We start from the raw sequence: 17,159 nt of genomic DNA on the forward strand, positions 1-17,159 counted from the left end.
CCTCCTGTCTCAGCCTCCCAAATGCTGGGATTACAAGCGTGCACCACCACACCTGGCTCAGAGAAAGAAAGTGTTTTAATACATGTACTGTTACATAAAAAGATTAAGGTACAAACAGCTTAATATAGTTTAAATTTGATTTTATCACACACTGGACTTGAACCTGCCATCCTCCTGTCTCAACTTCCTAAGCACTGGCACGCACCAAGATGCCTAGCTTTAAAAAAATTTTTTTAGCACACACTTACATACTGCTTACCATGCGCCATGCACTATCCCAGCCTTTGTTTAAAAGGAGAGAAAAACAAGTAAAAAGTCACAAAAAGAAAAAAGTGAAAAATTAGGAAAATAAGACCATATGCTCACATTTTCTTAACACAAAGTCTGGAAGGATACAAAAGAAAATAGTAACAGAGGCTATGGGGGCGCAGAGGATAGGCATTATACTGAAAATACTTACTAGTAAGTGAAAAAAAAGATACAGATGTGAATAGTATGTTAGCTTTTGCACAAAAAGAGAAAAGTCTACTTCTATGTCTGTATATACACAAAACATATAACCCATCTAGATGTATAAAATATCTATTTTTTTTTTTTTTTTGCAGTACTGGGGATGGAATGCAGGGACATTCTACCTCTGAGCTATACCCCCAGCCCTATTTTTTTAAATTTTTATTTTGAAGCAGGGTCTCACTAAGTTACAGAAGGCCTCACTAAGTAGCTGAAGCTGGCAGAGAACTGTGATCCTCCTGTCTCAGCCTCCAAGTACTGGGATTACAAATGTGCATTACAGGCTTGTATTAGTGTTTGAACTCAGAGGTTTTCTACATCTGAGCTGTACCCCCAGCCCTTTTCTTTATTTTTAATTTTGAGACAAGGTCTCAATTAGTTGCTCAGGATCTTGTTAAATTGTCAAGGCTGGCCTAGAACCTGTGATTCTCCAGTCTCAGCCTCCCAGTACTGGGATTATAGATGTGCACTACCATATCCACGATTTTATTTATTTATTTATTTATTTATTTATTTATTTATTTATTTATTTGCGGTACTGAGGATTGAACCCAGGGGCATTCTACCTCCAAGCTACACCACCCCCAATCCCATTTTTTATTCTTTGATTTTTTTATGTGTGGTAGTGGGGGTGGAACCCAGGGGTTTTCCTACTTCCAGGCTATACTCCCAGACCTATTTTATACTTTATTTGGAAATAGGGCCTCACTAAGTAGCTGAGGCTGGCTTCGAACCTGTGCGATCCTCCTGTCTTCCCAGCGCTGAGATTACAAGTGTGCGCCACCACGCCTGACTATTTATTCTTTAATTTTGAAACAGGATCTCACTAAGTTGCGGAGGGCCTCACTAAGTAGCTGAGGCTGTCCATGAACTGTGATCCCCTTGTCTCAGCCTCCCGAATGCTGGGATTACAAGCGTGCACCACCATGCTTGGCTTAAAATTTTTTTGAATGACGTGGCTGTATCAGCTATTCAAAAAAAATTAGAAGAAACTAAGAATTGCATCCAAGCACCCTAGGTCCACCTTCCTAGAGGCTCATGGGATTTCAGTCAGGATTAACCTGTGTGTTACAGGAAAGAAGGGAAAGGAAGTGGGAGAGGTATCCCAATGATTTAAGTGTACAAGTGTTCACGCCAATGTGGCCCCCAAAGACTCTACTGTCCTGGCTCTCTGGTGCCCCTGCTGGACAGATGCAAGCACCTCACCGCTCAGATCAGCCGCAGGCTCCCCGCTGGGCAGCTGAGGGCCAAGGTCCCCTCTGTGAAGGATTGGCTTGGTTCACAATGGCCACAGCAACCAAGCATGCTGGGAAAGCCTCAATCTGAGCACGAGGAAGAAAAAGGAAGATCTTCCTTTTGTCCCTCAGGTGGACGAGGTGTTTTACCTGGATGGCTCCGGGGTCCAGCACAGCAAAGTTGTTATCAGTGCCCTGCAGGTCCAACTCTTGCCCAGGGCAGCCGGCAGAAGCTACTGTGGGCAAGACAGAAAGAAGGCATTAAGAAACGGGGCGGGGCCGGTGGCGCAGCTCAGTGGGACGGCACACGCCTAGCATGTGCCAGGCCTGGGCTTGATCTCTGGTACCCAACTCACACACAAAAAGTAATGTGGACATGATAAAGTGTTACAAAGTATGAAAGTACAGAAAAGAAGTTCTAAAATCTGCACCACCAATAAACAAAGCTCATTAAAAAAAGGGCACTCAATTTTTTATTCTTTATTTTGAAACAGGGTCTCATTTTACTAAGTTGCAGAGGACCTAAGAAGCTGAGGCTGTCCATGATCCGGATCCTCCTGTCTCAGCCTCCCAAGTACTGGGATTATTTAGCATGTGCCACCATGCCTAGCAGCAAGACCCTGTTTCAAAATAAAATAATAAAATAAAATAAAATAAAAAAGGCTGGGATGGCATAGCCCAGAGGTAGAAGGCCCCTGGGTTCAATTTCCAGTACCATACATACAAAAAATAAAAAAATAAAAAAAATAAAACACACACACACACACACACACACACAAAAAAAAAAAAAAAAAAAAAAAAAAAAAAAAAAAAAAAACAACCAAGGGACTTGAAAAGACATTTCTCCAAACATACAGAGTACACGAGAAGATGCTCAGTATCAAACAGGTGGTGGTACATGCCTATAATCTGAGTACTTGGGATGCTGAGGCAGGAGGATCCGGGATCACAGGCAGCCTCAGCTACTTAGCGAGGTTTGTAAGCTTGAGGCAAGCTTGAGTAACTTAGTGACACCATCTCAGAATAAAAATAAAAGGGCTAGGGATATAGTTCAGCAGTAGAGTGCCTTCGATTCAATCTCAAGTACAAAAAAAAAGTCTCATGTGGAACTACCGTGACTAGCAATTGCACCCTTAGGTATGTATGTGAAAGAACTGAGAGCCAGGTGTGGTAGCACACGCTTGTAATCCAAGTACTTGGGAGGTTGAGACAGGACCGCAAGTTCGAGGCCAGCCTCAGTTACTTAGTGAGACCCTGTTTCAAAATTAAAGAATTAAAAAAAAAAAAAAGCTGGGGGTAGAATGCCCCCGGGTTCAATTCCCTTGAACTTAAAAAAAAAAAAAAATTGGGCGTGGTGGCGCACACTTGTAATCCCAGCATTTATTTGGGAGGCTGAGGCAGGAGGATCGTGGTTTGAGGACAGCCTAAACTACTTAGTGAGGCCCTTTGCAACTCAGTGAGACCCTGTTTCAAAATAAAAAATAAAAAATAGGGCTGGGGGTGTAGGCCAGAGGTAGAATGTCCCTGGGTTCCATTCCCAGTTCTGCAAAAAAAAAAAAAAAAAAAAGAAAAGAAAAGAAAAAGAAAAAAGAAGAGGAAGAAGAGGAGGAGGAGGAGGAGGAGCAGCAGCAGCCAGTGGTGGCACACACTTAAAATCCCAGTACTTGGAAGGCTGAGATAGGAGGATCGCAGGTTCAAGGCCAGCCTCAGGTTCTTAGTGAGGTCCTCTGCAAGTTAGTGAGGTCCAGTCTCAAAATAAAAAATAAAATAGGGCTGGGGGTAGTATAGCTAGGAGGTAGAATGCCCTGGCTTCAGTCTCCAGTACTGCCAAAAGAAAAAGAAAAAAGAAAAAAAGCAGTCTGGTGATATATACCAAAGCAATGTATATACATCCCAGCAATTCCACTCTGATGTATGGACCCAACAAAAATTTCTGTACCAAAAGACACATGAAATTTATGTACCAAAAGACATATATAACATTCATGGTAACATCATTCATGACAGCTAAAAACTGGAAATAGCAAATGTTCATTGAGGTAGGATGCACAGAAATGCTGTGTATATTCACATTCTGAATTGAATCAGCTAACTGTAAGGCCATAAAACAGTACTGGGGAATCTATTAAAGACCATGTTGAACATCAGAACCCAGACACGGGAGAGGTACCTGTACTGCCCAGGAAGAAGTCTAGTTTCTCCTCCACCCTCTAAGGTGCTTAGTTGAGACAGACCCCTATCACAGAAGGCAGATTCACTAGAAAAGCCAGGCGGGTTTATTAACGCACGTGCTGCGCAGCACAAGGGAGAAACCTCGGTGAAACTAACTCAAAGCAGTGCTTTACAGTTCTGTCTACAAGGCACCTTCAACAAAGAACAATACATTCCGGAGACGACAAGACAAAGCAGCAGTTACAGGCTCCCAGAGGCAGGCAAGTGTGGGAAGGTGAGCGCGGAGGGGGGTCCTCCCAGCGCCTCTGAGCTGGCGTCCCGGAAGGGAGGATTCATATTCTGTGGCTAGGCGGAAGCAGGGAAGGAAGAGGGAGCTGGCCCTCCACTTGCAGCTGCTAATTGCCTTTGGTCAAAATGGTGTATGTCACAGATGTACAGTTTGGGGTGACACGTTCTGGTTCCCATTAATATGATTTCACTTTCTTTTTTTTTTTTTTTTTTTTTTTTTGGTGGTGCTGGGGGTGGAACCCAGAGGCTTTCTACCTCCGGGCTATACTCCCAGACCTATTTTCTATTTTATTTGGAAACAGGGTCTCACTAAGTTGCTGGTAGCCTCACTGAGTAGCTGAGGCTGGCTTCGAACCTGCGCGATCCTCCTGTCTCAGCCTCCCAAGCGCCGGGATTACAAGCGTGCGCCACCACGCCCGGCTTTATGATTTCACTTTCTGAAGTCCCCAAACAGGCAAAACTTATCCAGGTAACAGAAGGTATGATGTTGTCCATCTTTTGGACAGAGGGGTCTTGAAGAGAAGGGAGAGAAGGACTTAAAGAGCTGCCTTTATAGCCGGCTGAGGTGGCCCATGCATAAAATCCCAGTACTTGGGAGGCTGAGACAGGAGGACTGAAGGTTGGAGGCCAGCCTTAGCAACTCTGCAAACTACTGGGACCCTCTTTTTTTTGGTGTGGTACTGTGAATTGAACCCCGGGTTATTCTGCCTCTGAACTACACCCCCAGCCCTGTATATATTTTTTATTTTGGAACCAGAGTCTCACTAGGTTGCAGGGAGCCTGACTAAGTTGCTGAGGTTGGCCTTGAACCTGTGATCCTCCCGTCTCAGCTTTCCAAGTACTGGGATTATAGGCATGCGCCACCAGGGCTGGCACAAGAACCTGTTTCTAAAATAAAAAATAAAAAAGGGGGGAGGCTGGGGGTATAGCTCAGAGGTAGAATGCCCCTGGATTCAAACCCAGGTACCAATCAATTAATCAATCATCAATAGCTGTGTCGGGACCTTGGGACCAGCACCCCAGAGCCCCAGCGCACGCGTACAGGCAGCATCCCCCGTGAAGGCTGCAATGTGCCGGTGAGGACAAGATTGCTTAGAGACCAGCGCTGCCTCCTTGACGACAGACATCCCCACCGAGGAGCCGGGGCGGCCGCGCGCCTGGCCACTGAGAGGAAGGGAGGAGACCTCGGATTCAGCAGAGTCCCGGGGCCCCCGGCTGCCCAAGGTCGCCAGTTCCTTTACCTCTGGCGCACGGCGTTGTGGTTTCCTCTCCTGAGGCATCTCCCTGCGCCTAAGTCTAGAAGGGCCAGGGATTCTAACAGACAGAGGTTACGTCAGTGTAAACGCCGGGCACAAGTTAAACATCGACGGGGTTCTGTGCCTGGGTTTGTCCAGCTAAGCAGAGTGATACTTAGAGTTTGAAGATTAACCGGGCGTGGTGGCGCACGCTTGTAATCCCAGTTCTTGGGAGGCTGAGACAGGAGGGTGGCAGGTTTGCGGCCAGCCTCGGCTACTTAGTGAGGCCCTCTGCAATTCAGCGAGACCGTTTCCAAATCAAGAATAATAAATAGGGCTGGGGGTGTAGCTCAGAGGTAGAATGCCCCTGGGTTCAATCCCCAGGACCAAAAAAGTTTGAAGCTTAGGTAGGGAAGTTCTTAGGTTATGAAGTAAAAATAAAATAAGCAGAATGCAGAGCTTCGTGTATAGAACATAGAACATGCAACTAAACGCAGGGAAAAAGAAGCCTGGAAGAAAATGAACTTTGCCAATGAGTGTAACTGAGTTTCAAATCCACTTCCGTAACTGCTGGGCCGTGACTACTTGCTCACAACTTATCTTCTTAATTTTCCTGTAAGCCCTGCTTTTCTCTTAGGGTGAATTCTTAGCTCCCTCGCCCACTCCTATGTTGTAATTCTAATCTCTAGCACCTCACAGTGTGACTGTATTTGAAGACAGGGTCTTTTTAGTTTGGTTTTTGGCACTGAGGATTAGACCCAGGGGTTCTATCTCCAAACTACCCTCCCACGGCCCTTTTTCTTTTTATTCTCTTTCGTTCTTTCTTTTCAGTATTTGGGATGGAACCCCAGGGCTTTCTACCTCCAGGCTGCATTCCCAGACTTATTTTATATTTTATTTGGAAACAGGGTCTCACTAAGTTGCTGAGAGCCTCACTGAGTAGCTGAGGCTGGCTTCGAACCAGCGCGATCCTCCTGTCTCAGCCTCCCAAGCGCGGGGATTACAAGCGTGCGCCACCACGCCTGGCTTATTTAGTATTTTGAAATAGGTTCTCACTAAGCTGCTGAGGCTGGCCTCAGACGTGAGATCTTCCTGTCTCAGCCTCTCAAGTACAGCAATTACAGGAGTGTGTCATCACATCTTACTAAAATAAGGTCCTAAAAGAGATAACAAAGCCAGGTGTGGTGGTGTAGGCCTATAATCCCAGTACTTGGGAGGCTGAGACAGGAGGATCGCAGATTCACAGCCAGCCTCGGCAACTTAGTGAGGCCCTCTGTAACTTAGTGAGACCCTGTTTCAAAATAAAGAATAAAAAATAGGGCTGGGGGTGTAGCTCAGAGGTACAACACCCCTGGGTTCAAACAGAGTTACATACACACATGCAAAGTAACAAAGTGAAACGAGGTCATTAGGGTGCACAAACAAAGTGAAAATGAGGTCATTAGGATGCGCGTTGATTCCCTCTGACTAGTGTCTTTGGAGGAAGAAACTTAAGACACTGATGGCGCAGAGGAAAAGACCATGGGAAGACACAGGGAGAAGATGCCAGCCACAAGCCAAGGAAGAAGACTCAGAAGACAGCAGCCTTTCCCTTGATCTTGGGCTTTTAGCCATGGGGACCGTGAGAATTAAATTTCTCCTTAAGCTACCCGTCCACGGTGCTACGCTAAGGCAGCCTCTAGCAAATGTGTGTCATCGTAGGAGTCAGGGACCCCACGCCTCCCCCACAGTCTACTACCAATAGTCAACAGAATACTTTCTTCCTGCTGGGCATGGTGGTGCACGCCTGTGATCACAGTACTTGGGAGGCTAAGCTAGGAGGATCGCGGGTTTGAGTGCCTGCGATGAGAAGCTCACGACCCTGCAGAAGGCGTGAGCCTCCCATCAACCTAGTGAGACCTCGTTTCCCAGTAAGAAATAAAAAAGGGCTGGAGGTAGAATCCCCTGGGCTCCACCCCTTGTACCACAAAATACACAAATAATACTTTCTTTGTTGATCTTCACCAACCAACCTATGGAGACTTTTTTAAATGTTTTTTTTTTGCAGTACTGCGTATAGAACCCAGGGGCATTCTACCTCTGGGCTACACCTCCAGCCCAATTTTTAATTCTTTATTTTGAAACAGGGTCTCACTGAGTTGTAAAGGGCCTCACTAAGTAGCTGAGGCTGGCCACGAACCAGGATCCTTCTGTCTCATCCTCCCAAATGCAGGGATGACAAGCGTGCACCACCACGCCCGGCCTATGGAGACTATTTTAATGCCCATTTTCTGGATTGGGAAACTGAGAGGCCCAAGAGAGTCATTAAGGTTACACAGCTGCGCAACTCAAGCCAGAAGCAGCGAAAAGACCTGTCTGAAGCCTGAGTCACTGCCTTAACCACTGCGTTACATTGTCTTTCTCATGTATCTGGGTGCTTTTCATTTTTCCATGTCCTAGTACTTGATCCCCCTTTACCATCTATGAGAAGAACAGACTGGCTTTTAGACGCCAAATAAGGCGGTGTGATATTTGGAGGAAAGCACTAGACGTGGGGGATACTAAGAATATCTCCTTCTAAGGTTTTGAGAATAAACATAAAGGACCCTTTTTGGTCAACATTCTCACTGCTGTGACCCAATAAACCTAACCAGGCATAACCTGGAGGAAAGAATATTTATGTGCTCACTGTTCCGGAGATTTCAGAAGTTCAGTCCATGTCAGGCTAGGTCTGTGGAGCTCAGGGCATGACAGGGGGAAGCAGTGAGAGGAGAGAGCAAGGCTCTGCTCTCACATCATGGAGGCCAGGAGAGAGAGAGAGAGAGGGAGAGAGGAGAGAGGAGAGAGGAAGAGAGAGAAGGAGAGGAGAGGAGAAGAGAGGAGAGGAGAGGACAGGACTATATACAATCCCGAAGGCTACAGCCTCAGGAATCCCTCCTTGGCAAACAAATTCCAACTCCCACATGACTGCCGGGTTCCCATGAGGGATAGGGGACATTCTACATTCAAGCCATTACATGACCTAAGTTAGGTGGCCTGTATATAGGCGGCAGTCTATCAGGATCTCCTGTTCCTACGACTAATGGAGAGGGAAGCCTGCTGTGGTGGCCTACACTTGTAATCTCAGTACTTGGGAGGCTGAGACAGAATATCGCAGGTTCGTGGCCAACCTCAGTAAGTTTTTTTTTTCTTTGCAGTACTGGAGAGTGAATCCAGGGGCATTCTACCTCCAGGATACCCCCTCAACCCTATTTTTTCTTTGTTTTTTTTGTGCATGTGCGTGTGTATGTGTGGTACTGAGGGTGGAACCGAGGGGCCTTCTACCTCTGGGCTACACTCCCAACCTATTTTATTTTTTATTTGTTTTTTTTTTTGTTTGTTTGTTTTTGGTGGTACTGGGGTTCCTGGAAGCCCTTCTACCTCTGGGCTACACTTCCAGACCTATTTTATATTTTTTATTTATTTGGAAACAGGGTCTCTTAAGCCAGCAAGGCTGACTATGAACCTGCATAATCCTCCTGTCTCCGCCTCCCAAGCGCAGGGATTAAAAGCATGCGCCACCACGCCCGGCTTATTTTTTATTTGGAAACAGGGTCTCACTAAGTTATTGAGAGCCTCACTAAGTAGCTGAGGCTGGCTTCGAACCTGTGCGATCCTCCTGTCTCAGCCTCCCAAGTACTTGGATTACAAGCATGCGCCACCACGCCTGGCTTCCTGCCTCAGTAACTTTGTGAGGCCCTCAGCAACTTAGTGAGACCCTGTTTCCAAATAAGAAATAAAATAGTGCTGGGGGTGTAGCTCAGAGGTAGAATGCCCCTGGGTTCCATTCCCAGCACCAAGTAATTAAATTCTCTGAGCTCCAGAATGAACGGTTTGCTGAAGCTTTAAGCCTGAGGTCTGCCTTCCCTTGTCTTGAAGGAAAATTGCATTATTAGAAAGGTGTTCAAAATGTAGTAAGATCAAACACACTTTCTTCTTATAGCAACATGATTAAGAGAATTGCAAAGGAAGCACCTAGATTCACTTGGTGACTCTGTGTCACCGAAAACCATGCTGTGAATCTGTGTGAAAGTCCCTCCGAAACCTACTGCTGGAAGCCTGATACTCCCACGCCTCGGGCACTTAATAAAGCTTGTGTTTGTTCTCCTTTGCTTTTGATGTGGGGTCCATGTTGTCTGCGCTGGTCTCGAATGCATGGACTTGAGGGATCCTCTTGACTTCGCCTCCCCATGTGGGACCACAGACTCATGCTTCCGGGACCAACTTTCTATTGTTGTTTTAGGCCTGTTAGTTGGAAACAGGTTGATATGAAACTTTGAGTGCTGTGAGCAAACCCAGGGTCGTGCGCATGGTAGACAAATGCTCAGCCACTGAACTACACCCCCAGCCCTTTTTAAGACAGGATCTTGCTAAATTGCCTAGGCTTGCCTCAAACTTGCCATTCTCCTCCCTCCTTAGTAGCTAGGATTACAGGTATGTACCCCATGCCCAGTTACCCCAGCCCTTGTTTTATGACAGGTCTCCCTAAATCCCCTAGGCTGACTTCAAGCTTGCAACCCTGGCGTGCACCGCCACGCTGGCCTGATGGAGAACTTGTATTAACTTATTAGGAATTTATGTGCTCATATTTGGAAGATGGAAATAAGACCTCACAGAGCTATCATATATGAGTATTATACAAGATGAAACCCTAAAACATGAATTTATAAGCCCCAGAACCTTATCTAGCACCATCTGACACTGTCCTGGGAGGAATCTGGAGCCCCGAGGTGAGATGACCTGCCCCAGTGTGCAGATTAGATCAGTGCCCAGCGTGGCCAGTCTTCAAGGCACATTTTGTACAGAGCACTCACTCAAGAACTGCTGAAACGCTTCCTACGAGCCTGTGACCACCCTCCCAGAGTCTCTGAATCATCACAAGACATTCCAGAGTCACGCTTATCAACAGTGTACCGACTCAGCAAAAGATCAGAGAAGACCCAGAGGTTCATCGATAAAGAGATTAAACCTGGTGTTACGGCATCATCTATGCAATGGAACACTAAGCAGAGAGATATATAAAGACATCTATAAAGCTGGGCATGGTGGTACATGCTTGTAATTCCATTATTTGGGAGGCTGAGACAGAAGGATCTCAGGCTCAAGAATAACATGTTCCTGGGCTCAATCCCCAGTAACACACACACACACACACACACACACACACACACACACACACACACGCTATAAAAGGTGAGGATGCTCCTATTCTACATCTATATGAAAAGATCTCTAGGACATAATGGTTTTTTGTTTTGCTTTGTTTTTTTTGGTGGTACTGGGAGTGGAACCCAGAGGCTTTCTACCTCCGGGCTATACTCCCAGACCTTTTTTATATTTTATTTGGAAACAGGGTCTCACTAAGTTGCTGAGAGCCTCACTAAGTAGCCGAGGCTGACTTCGAACCCGTGTGATCCTCCTGTCTCAGCCTCCCAAGCGCGGGGATTATAAGCGTGCGCCACCATGCCCAGCTAACATAATAGATTTTTTTAAAAAGCTGGGGGTGGAATCCAGGGGCATTCTACCTCTGAGCCACACCCCCAGCCTTGTTTTTTATTCTTAATTTGAAACAGGGTCTCACTAAGTTGCAAAAGGCCTAAGTAGCTAAGGCTGTCTGCAAACCACGATCCTCCTGTCTCAGCCTCCCAAATGCTGGGATTACAAGTGTGCACTACCATGCCCTGCTCAGACGACAACTTTGGAGAGCGGCCCAAGAAGGACCTGGTGTCTGTCTGTCTGTCTGTCTGTCTGTCTCTCTCTCTCTTCTTGCTCTCTCTCTCCCCTCCCCACCTCCTCGCAGCAGACAGGACATTTGTGCACACCATTGTGGTACAGAAAAGATAGCAGAAAGAAGACGGGGCTTATTTTATTTATTTTTTTTCAGTACTAGGGATGAAACCCAGGGGCATTCTACCACCGAGCTACACCCCCAGCCCTATTTTTTATTCTTTACTTTGAAACAGGGTCTCACTGAGTTGCAAAGGGCCTCACTACATAGTAGCTGAGGCTGACCTTGAACTGCGATCCTCCTGTCTCAGCCTGTCAAATGCTGGGATTACAAGCGTGCGCCACCATACCCGGCTTATTTTATTTTTAGAAACAGGGTCTCACCAAGTTGGGGAGGCTCGTCTCAAAGCTGCAATTCTCCCATTTCGGCCTCCCCAAAACTGGGATTATAGGTGTGTGCCACTATACCTGGCTGGGTAATTGTATTTTAAAGAGGTACAGAATACTGTATTCTTTGTGAGTGTGCTAACATTTACATTTTTAAACTATATTTGAAAAATACCTCTGAAAAGACTTATGGATGGAGAAACCAGTAGCTGGGGACACGGATGAGATGTTTTACCATCCACCCCCTCTGAACCCTGATGCTCCTGACAGCACTAGTTATTGGAACATTGATAAAAAAAAAAATTAGGTCAGTTTCCCCATTCTTCCTAAGGGAAGTTCTCTAGCCAGCAGAAGGCTAGCAGATATTCTGTCCTCTCTCAATGAGCTCTCCCTAATCCTCTCCCCTCCTGGGTCACCCAGCAGGAGCCTAATGAGTCCCCCATTACTCAGAAGCCTCAAGCCCCAAAACTTGAAGAGCTACTACTCCCCAAGGTGCCAGTAACCCAGAAAGCTTCCTGTTGTCTATAAAATCTGCCCCCAGGAGTGTACAGCAGGCCCCACTACCCTGTCGGCTGGCACATTTCCACCATTACAGTTTCCAACACTTGTACACAGTATCTGGGCTGTCCATCTATTCTTAGGGGGACAGTGGTAACGATCAGGGAGGAGACAGTGGTCAAGTGCCCTGACTACGGGTGTCTGTGCCTCCCGCACGGGCTGAGTACTCCAGGCTTACCAGGGCCTGGCCCACCAGCTCTAACCACATTTGGCTAGATGCAGAACACAGAGGCATGAGTCTGGGCAGGCAGAAACAAGCTTCAAACCTTGCCCGAGACACCCAGCTAGGTGTTTTCCTGCCTGGATCCTCATAAAATAACCTGTAACGCGCATCCGATGGCTCCCAACCTGACAGCTCAGGCAGCTAGAGGCGGCAGGGGCTGAGCTGTTTCAGGAAGCAGCAGGACCGAGCTCCAAATCCTGAAGGCAGGTAAGCAATAAAGGCAAGCCATAAAGATTTGGAGTCCAAAAGACTTGGGTTCAAATCTGTATCATGCTGCCTACAGACTCCATGCTTGGGCAAATTGTGAGCACTTGGAAACTTCATTTCCTCAGTTGGAAAATGGAAATATAATCCGCGCCTCCTAGAGCTAGTGGGAGAAGTCAAAGGGACAGTGTCTGCACAGCACTGAGCACTGAACTGGCCCAGAGTAATCCTTCAGTGAAAGGTGCCAATAAGCCCAGCAGGGTGGCACAGGTCTGTAATCCCAGCACCTGGGAGGCTGAGACAGGAGGATCACAGGTTCAAGGATAGCCTTAGCAACTTAGTGAGATTCTCAGCAACGTAGTGAGACCCTGTTTCAAAATAAAAAGGGCTGAGAGTGTAGCTCAGAGGTAAGATGCTGTTGGGTTCAATCCCTAGTACAAAACAGGAAAAAAAAAAATACCAGGAGCCTACAAACAATTAACCTAGGTTTCTGACTTCAAGTCCTGGCCATTGTCTATACCACAGAAAAAAAAGAGTTGGTTGTGGCCCTCTGCTTTACCTCATGAATGAAACTCTGAAGGAGGAGGCAGATACAGAGACCCAAGACCTACGGCACAGCACCTGGGAAGGGCTGCTTTGTAGGGGCGCGCTGCGGTTTACGGGGGGAGGTGGAGGATAGCGCTCTCGGAGGAGCTGACCTTGCTAAGGAAACTCGCCGGGGTGCCTGTAGGGACAGGAGTAGTTTTCTTTGCAAGCTGTGCGTCACCCAGAGGCTGGTGAGCGGTTAGGCCCCAGGGCAGCTCATTACAACTTCCTCCCAGAGGCTTCCTGGCACCTCTGGCTCCGTATCACTGCTCCAGAATGAAACTGATCCGAAACCAAGTCTCCCCGTCACCCTTACTTCCTGTGCCTCACCTTCAGACAGCCCGGGAAGTAAGCGGATCCTGGTTCCCGGCTGCAGCCCAACCTCGGGAGACCAGGCATTGCGGGCCAAGGTGTGGGGGCATGAATGGGCTTGTGTCAAACTCTCTGTGAGGCGAGCTGATGAGCACACGGGGCAACAGTTCAGATCTACGCCTGGGAAATAAAGGTCTAAACACAGCTCCGACCTCCACACCCACCTGGGCCCCAGACAGTCATTCAGCACGGTAACCCGTTTCCCCGCTGAATCACAAGGTCAACAAGCCTGACCAAGAGGTACCGGCCGGACATGGTGGCGCACGCCTGCAATCCCAGTACCTGGGAAGCTGAGACAGGAGGATTGCAGGTTTGAGGCCAGCCCCAGAAACATAGTGAGATTCTCTGCAACTTAGCAAGACCCTGTTTCAAGATAAAAAAAAAAAAATAATAATAATGATAAAAAAGAGCCAGGCATGGTGGCACATGTCTGTAATACCAGTACGTGGGAGGCTGAGACAGGAAGATCACAGGTTCAACATCAGCCTCAGTAACTTAGCAAAGACTCTCGGCAACCTAGCAAGACCCCTTATTTCAAAATAAAAAAGGGGGAGCTGGGGATGTAGCTCGGAGGTAGAATGCCCCCAAGTTCAATCCTCATTACAAAAATAACCTTAAAAGAGGTACTGGTTGTACCAAAATAAATGGACAACTTTCAGCATCGATCCTAAATGCACAATTCCTAGAATCTTACTGGGAAAAGGGGAAGAAGTCTGTAACCTGAGATGGCGCCTAGACAAGTTAGCAACAAAACTCAAGGTAATGTCCTGACTTCCACAGGGACACCCTCGAAAGCCAGGAGCCTCTTCTCAGCAGCAGTGCAAAGACGCTCTGTGGCTCCAACGTCCAATTGTACTGGATGTCCTGGGCAAAATAAAAACCCACCTCTCTGGAGGCAGAATGCCCATCAAGTGGTCATCCTTGGCCAGTCTCCCTGCTCATTTCTGGACATCCTGACCTGAAGAAAAGGGTGAGTGAGCTTGCACGTGTGATCAGAGGCACCCTGGAGAGCGGAGGAGACTGGCTAGGAAGTCTCTAGTCTTACTTGGTCTTGGAATACATCTAGCTTATAAAGCAAACTAACTTCTTGGAGCTATCATCACCTTTTGCTGAGGGACTGGAATATGAAGGTACATATGTTGAATTGACTTGGAAAAAGATACTGGCATTTTCCTAAGTAAAACTACACATAGGAAAAAGTTCACTTATTAAGAAATACTGGCCGGGCGTGGTGGCGCACGCTTGTAATCCCCGCGCTTGGGAGGCTGAGACAGGAGGATTGCACAGGTTCGAAGCCAGCCTCAGCTATTTAGTGAGGCTCTCAGCAACTTAGTGAGACCCTGTTTCAAATAAAGCATAAAAATAGGTCTGGAAGTATAGCCTGGAGGTAGAAAAATCCCTGGCTTCCAACCCAAGTACCACAAACAAACACAGAAAGAAAGAAAGAAAGGAAGAAAGGAAGGAAGGACAAAAGAAAGAAAGAGAGGAAGGAAGGAAGAAAGAAAGAGTAAGAAATAAGGCTGGGGGTGTAGTTCAGAAGTAGAATGTCCCTGGGTTCCATCCCAGATATTAGAATAAAATAAAATAAAATAATAATAATGAATAAACACTGGGCTAGGGATGTAGCTCAGAGGTAGAATGCCCTATCCACTATCTGCTTATCTTCTAGCTTTTCCACAATAAACACATATTTGATTTGTAATCACAATTTGATGTAATCTTGCCCCCCCCCAGCGCACTAGAATACTATGTGGTAACCCGTGTTGTTGAGGCGGGGAAGGCAGTTCTTTCTAGGATTTCCGTCCTCGATGAAAGCTCTCTGGTAAAAGCTCTATCACTCGGGTCCTCCTTACCTTGAAAGCTGGCTCCACCCCCTGCATCCCCAGAGATAAAACCGGGCCAGGCGGCACCACGCGATTCAAAGCTCAGCATGAAGACAGGCAAGAGGCACACGCGCTGGAAGGCTGAGACAGGAGGCGTGCAGGTTTGGGGCTAGCCTCAGAAATTTAGGAAGCTGGTTTCAAAATGAAGACTTTAGAGCTGGGGGTAAAGCTCGGAGGCAGAATGTCCCTGGGTTTGACCCCTAGTGTCCCCTGCCCCAAGAGAAGCTCAGCTGAGGTCGGCCTGCCGGCTTACCTGTGCCATCCTTACAACCACAGCCAGCGTGGCGGGGAAGGGTTTGGTGGGTTGCAGTGTTTCACTCAGCCCTGCAGCCTGGGGCAAGTAACTTAATCTTTAAGCTGTTAAACAGTAAGTATTTATCAGTAACTTTAAGCCCTAATTATTTTCCAGTCTCTAAAATGGGCAAACATATTATACCCAGGTGCTGGTTAGAGCCAGACATGATGCTGGGTTCTGAAAATCACACCAAAGTGCCGAAAACTAAGAACAGTGTTCAAAAGCACAGCAACAGGACAAGAAGGCGAAGGTCAGCCGGGCCGTGGCGGCGCACACTTGTGATGCCAGCATTTGTGAGGCGGAGACGGGAGGATCGTGTTTTGCCTTAGCTACTAAGTGAGACCCTGTTTCAAAATAAAAAATAAAAATCTGCCAGGTGTGGTGGCGCACGCTTGTAATCCCCGCTCTTGGGAGGCGGACACAGAAGGATCGCGCAGGTTTGTAGCAAGGCTTAGGAGACCCTGTTTCCAAATAAAAATATAAAAAATAGGTCTGGGAGTGTAGCCCGGAGGTAGAAGGGTTTCTAGGAACCCCAGTACCACCAAAATAAATAGATAAGTAAATAAATAAATAAATAAATAAATATCAGGCTAGGGGTATAGCTTGGAGGTAGAATGCCCCTGGGTTCCATCCCCAGTACTAAAAAAAAAAAAAAAAAAAAAAAAGGCGGCAAAGGTCCTGCAGAATCAGGATATAAGTAGAACGTTGAAAAAACAGTGTCAAAGGCATAGGAACGAGGATTGTAAATTAAATTAAAACTGCCACTCCTGGCTCATTCACATCTTACCAGGCTATTGCTTTTTTTTTTTGGTCCTGGGGACTGAACCCAGGGGACAGTCTACCTCTGTCTGAGCTAAACCCCTAGTTCTTTTTATATTTTTAGTTTGAAACAGGGTCTTGCTAAATTGCTGTGGCTGGTCTCAAGCCTGATCCTCCTACCTCAGCCTCCTGGTACTGAGATTATAGGCGTGCGCCACCGCACTGGCTCCTGGTTTACTACTTTTTATATATCAAGTTCTTCACGATGGTCTTGACGTTGCCACAGAACAGTGGCTCACAAACGTAGTTGATGCAATCATGGAATGAGCTTTTCATAAGCACACATTCCCGCCCGGCCCACTTCCAGCCCACCCAGACCTCCTACCAAATCAGGCTGGGGGGTTGATCTTGTGATGGCAAACTGTCGTCATGTTTTGTTTTGAAGTTTCTTGATTCTCTCATCTATTTCTCATAGGTAAGTTGCTGTGGCATTTTATGGCATTTTAAAATATGCATCAAAATTTCAACTCCCCAGATATTTCCTCTGACAACACATATTTCTATCTGTTCAACTTTCCCCTTTGGATGCTTTAAAGGTTGCTTGAAATCGGTATGTCAAAACCCAGATTTTTTTTTTCTTTTCTTTCTTTTTTTTTTTTTGGTGGTACTGGGGTTCCTGGAAGCCCTTCTACCTCCGGGCTACTCTCC

The 17,159-nt window shown here is 46.8% G+C and overlaps 1 protein-coding gene across 1 annotated transcript in view; it reads right to left on the reverse strand.

Moving 5' to 3' along the window:
* CDH3 (cadherin 3) overlaps positions 1–17,159 on the reverse strand; it is a gene marked incomplete at both ends in the record, with an annotated part of 51,366 nt that overhangs the window by 20,619 nt on the left and 13,588 nt on the right. Inside the window, 2 exons of the mRNA XM_080703483.1 lie at positions 1,896–1,981; positions 13,473–13,598. Of these exons, the coding sequence (XP_080559609.1) occupies positions 1,896–1,981; positions 13,473–13,598 (212 nt within the window). The remainder of the gene's footprint in view (positions 1–1,895; positions 1,982–13,472; positions 13,599–17,159) is intronic.

Source organism: Muscardinus avellanarius (assembly GCF_963383645.1).
Source record: "Muscardinus avellanarius genome assembly, chromosome: 10".
In the NCBI taxonomy this organism is placed as follows: Eukaryota; Metazoa; Chordata; class Mammalia; order Rodentia; family Gliridae; genus Muscardinus; species Muscardinus avellanarius.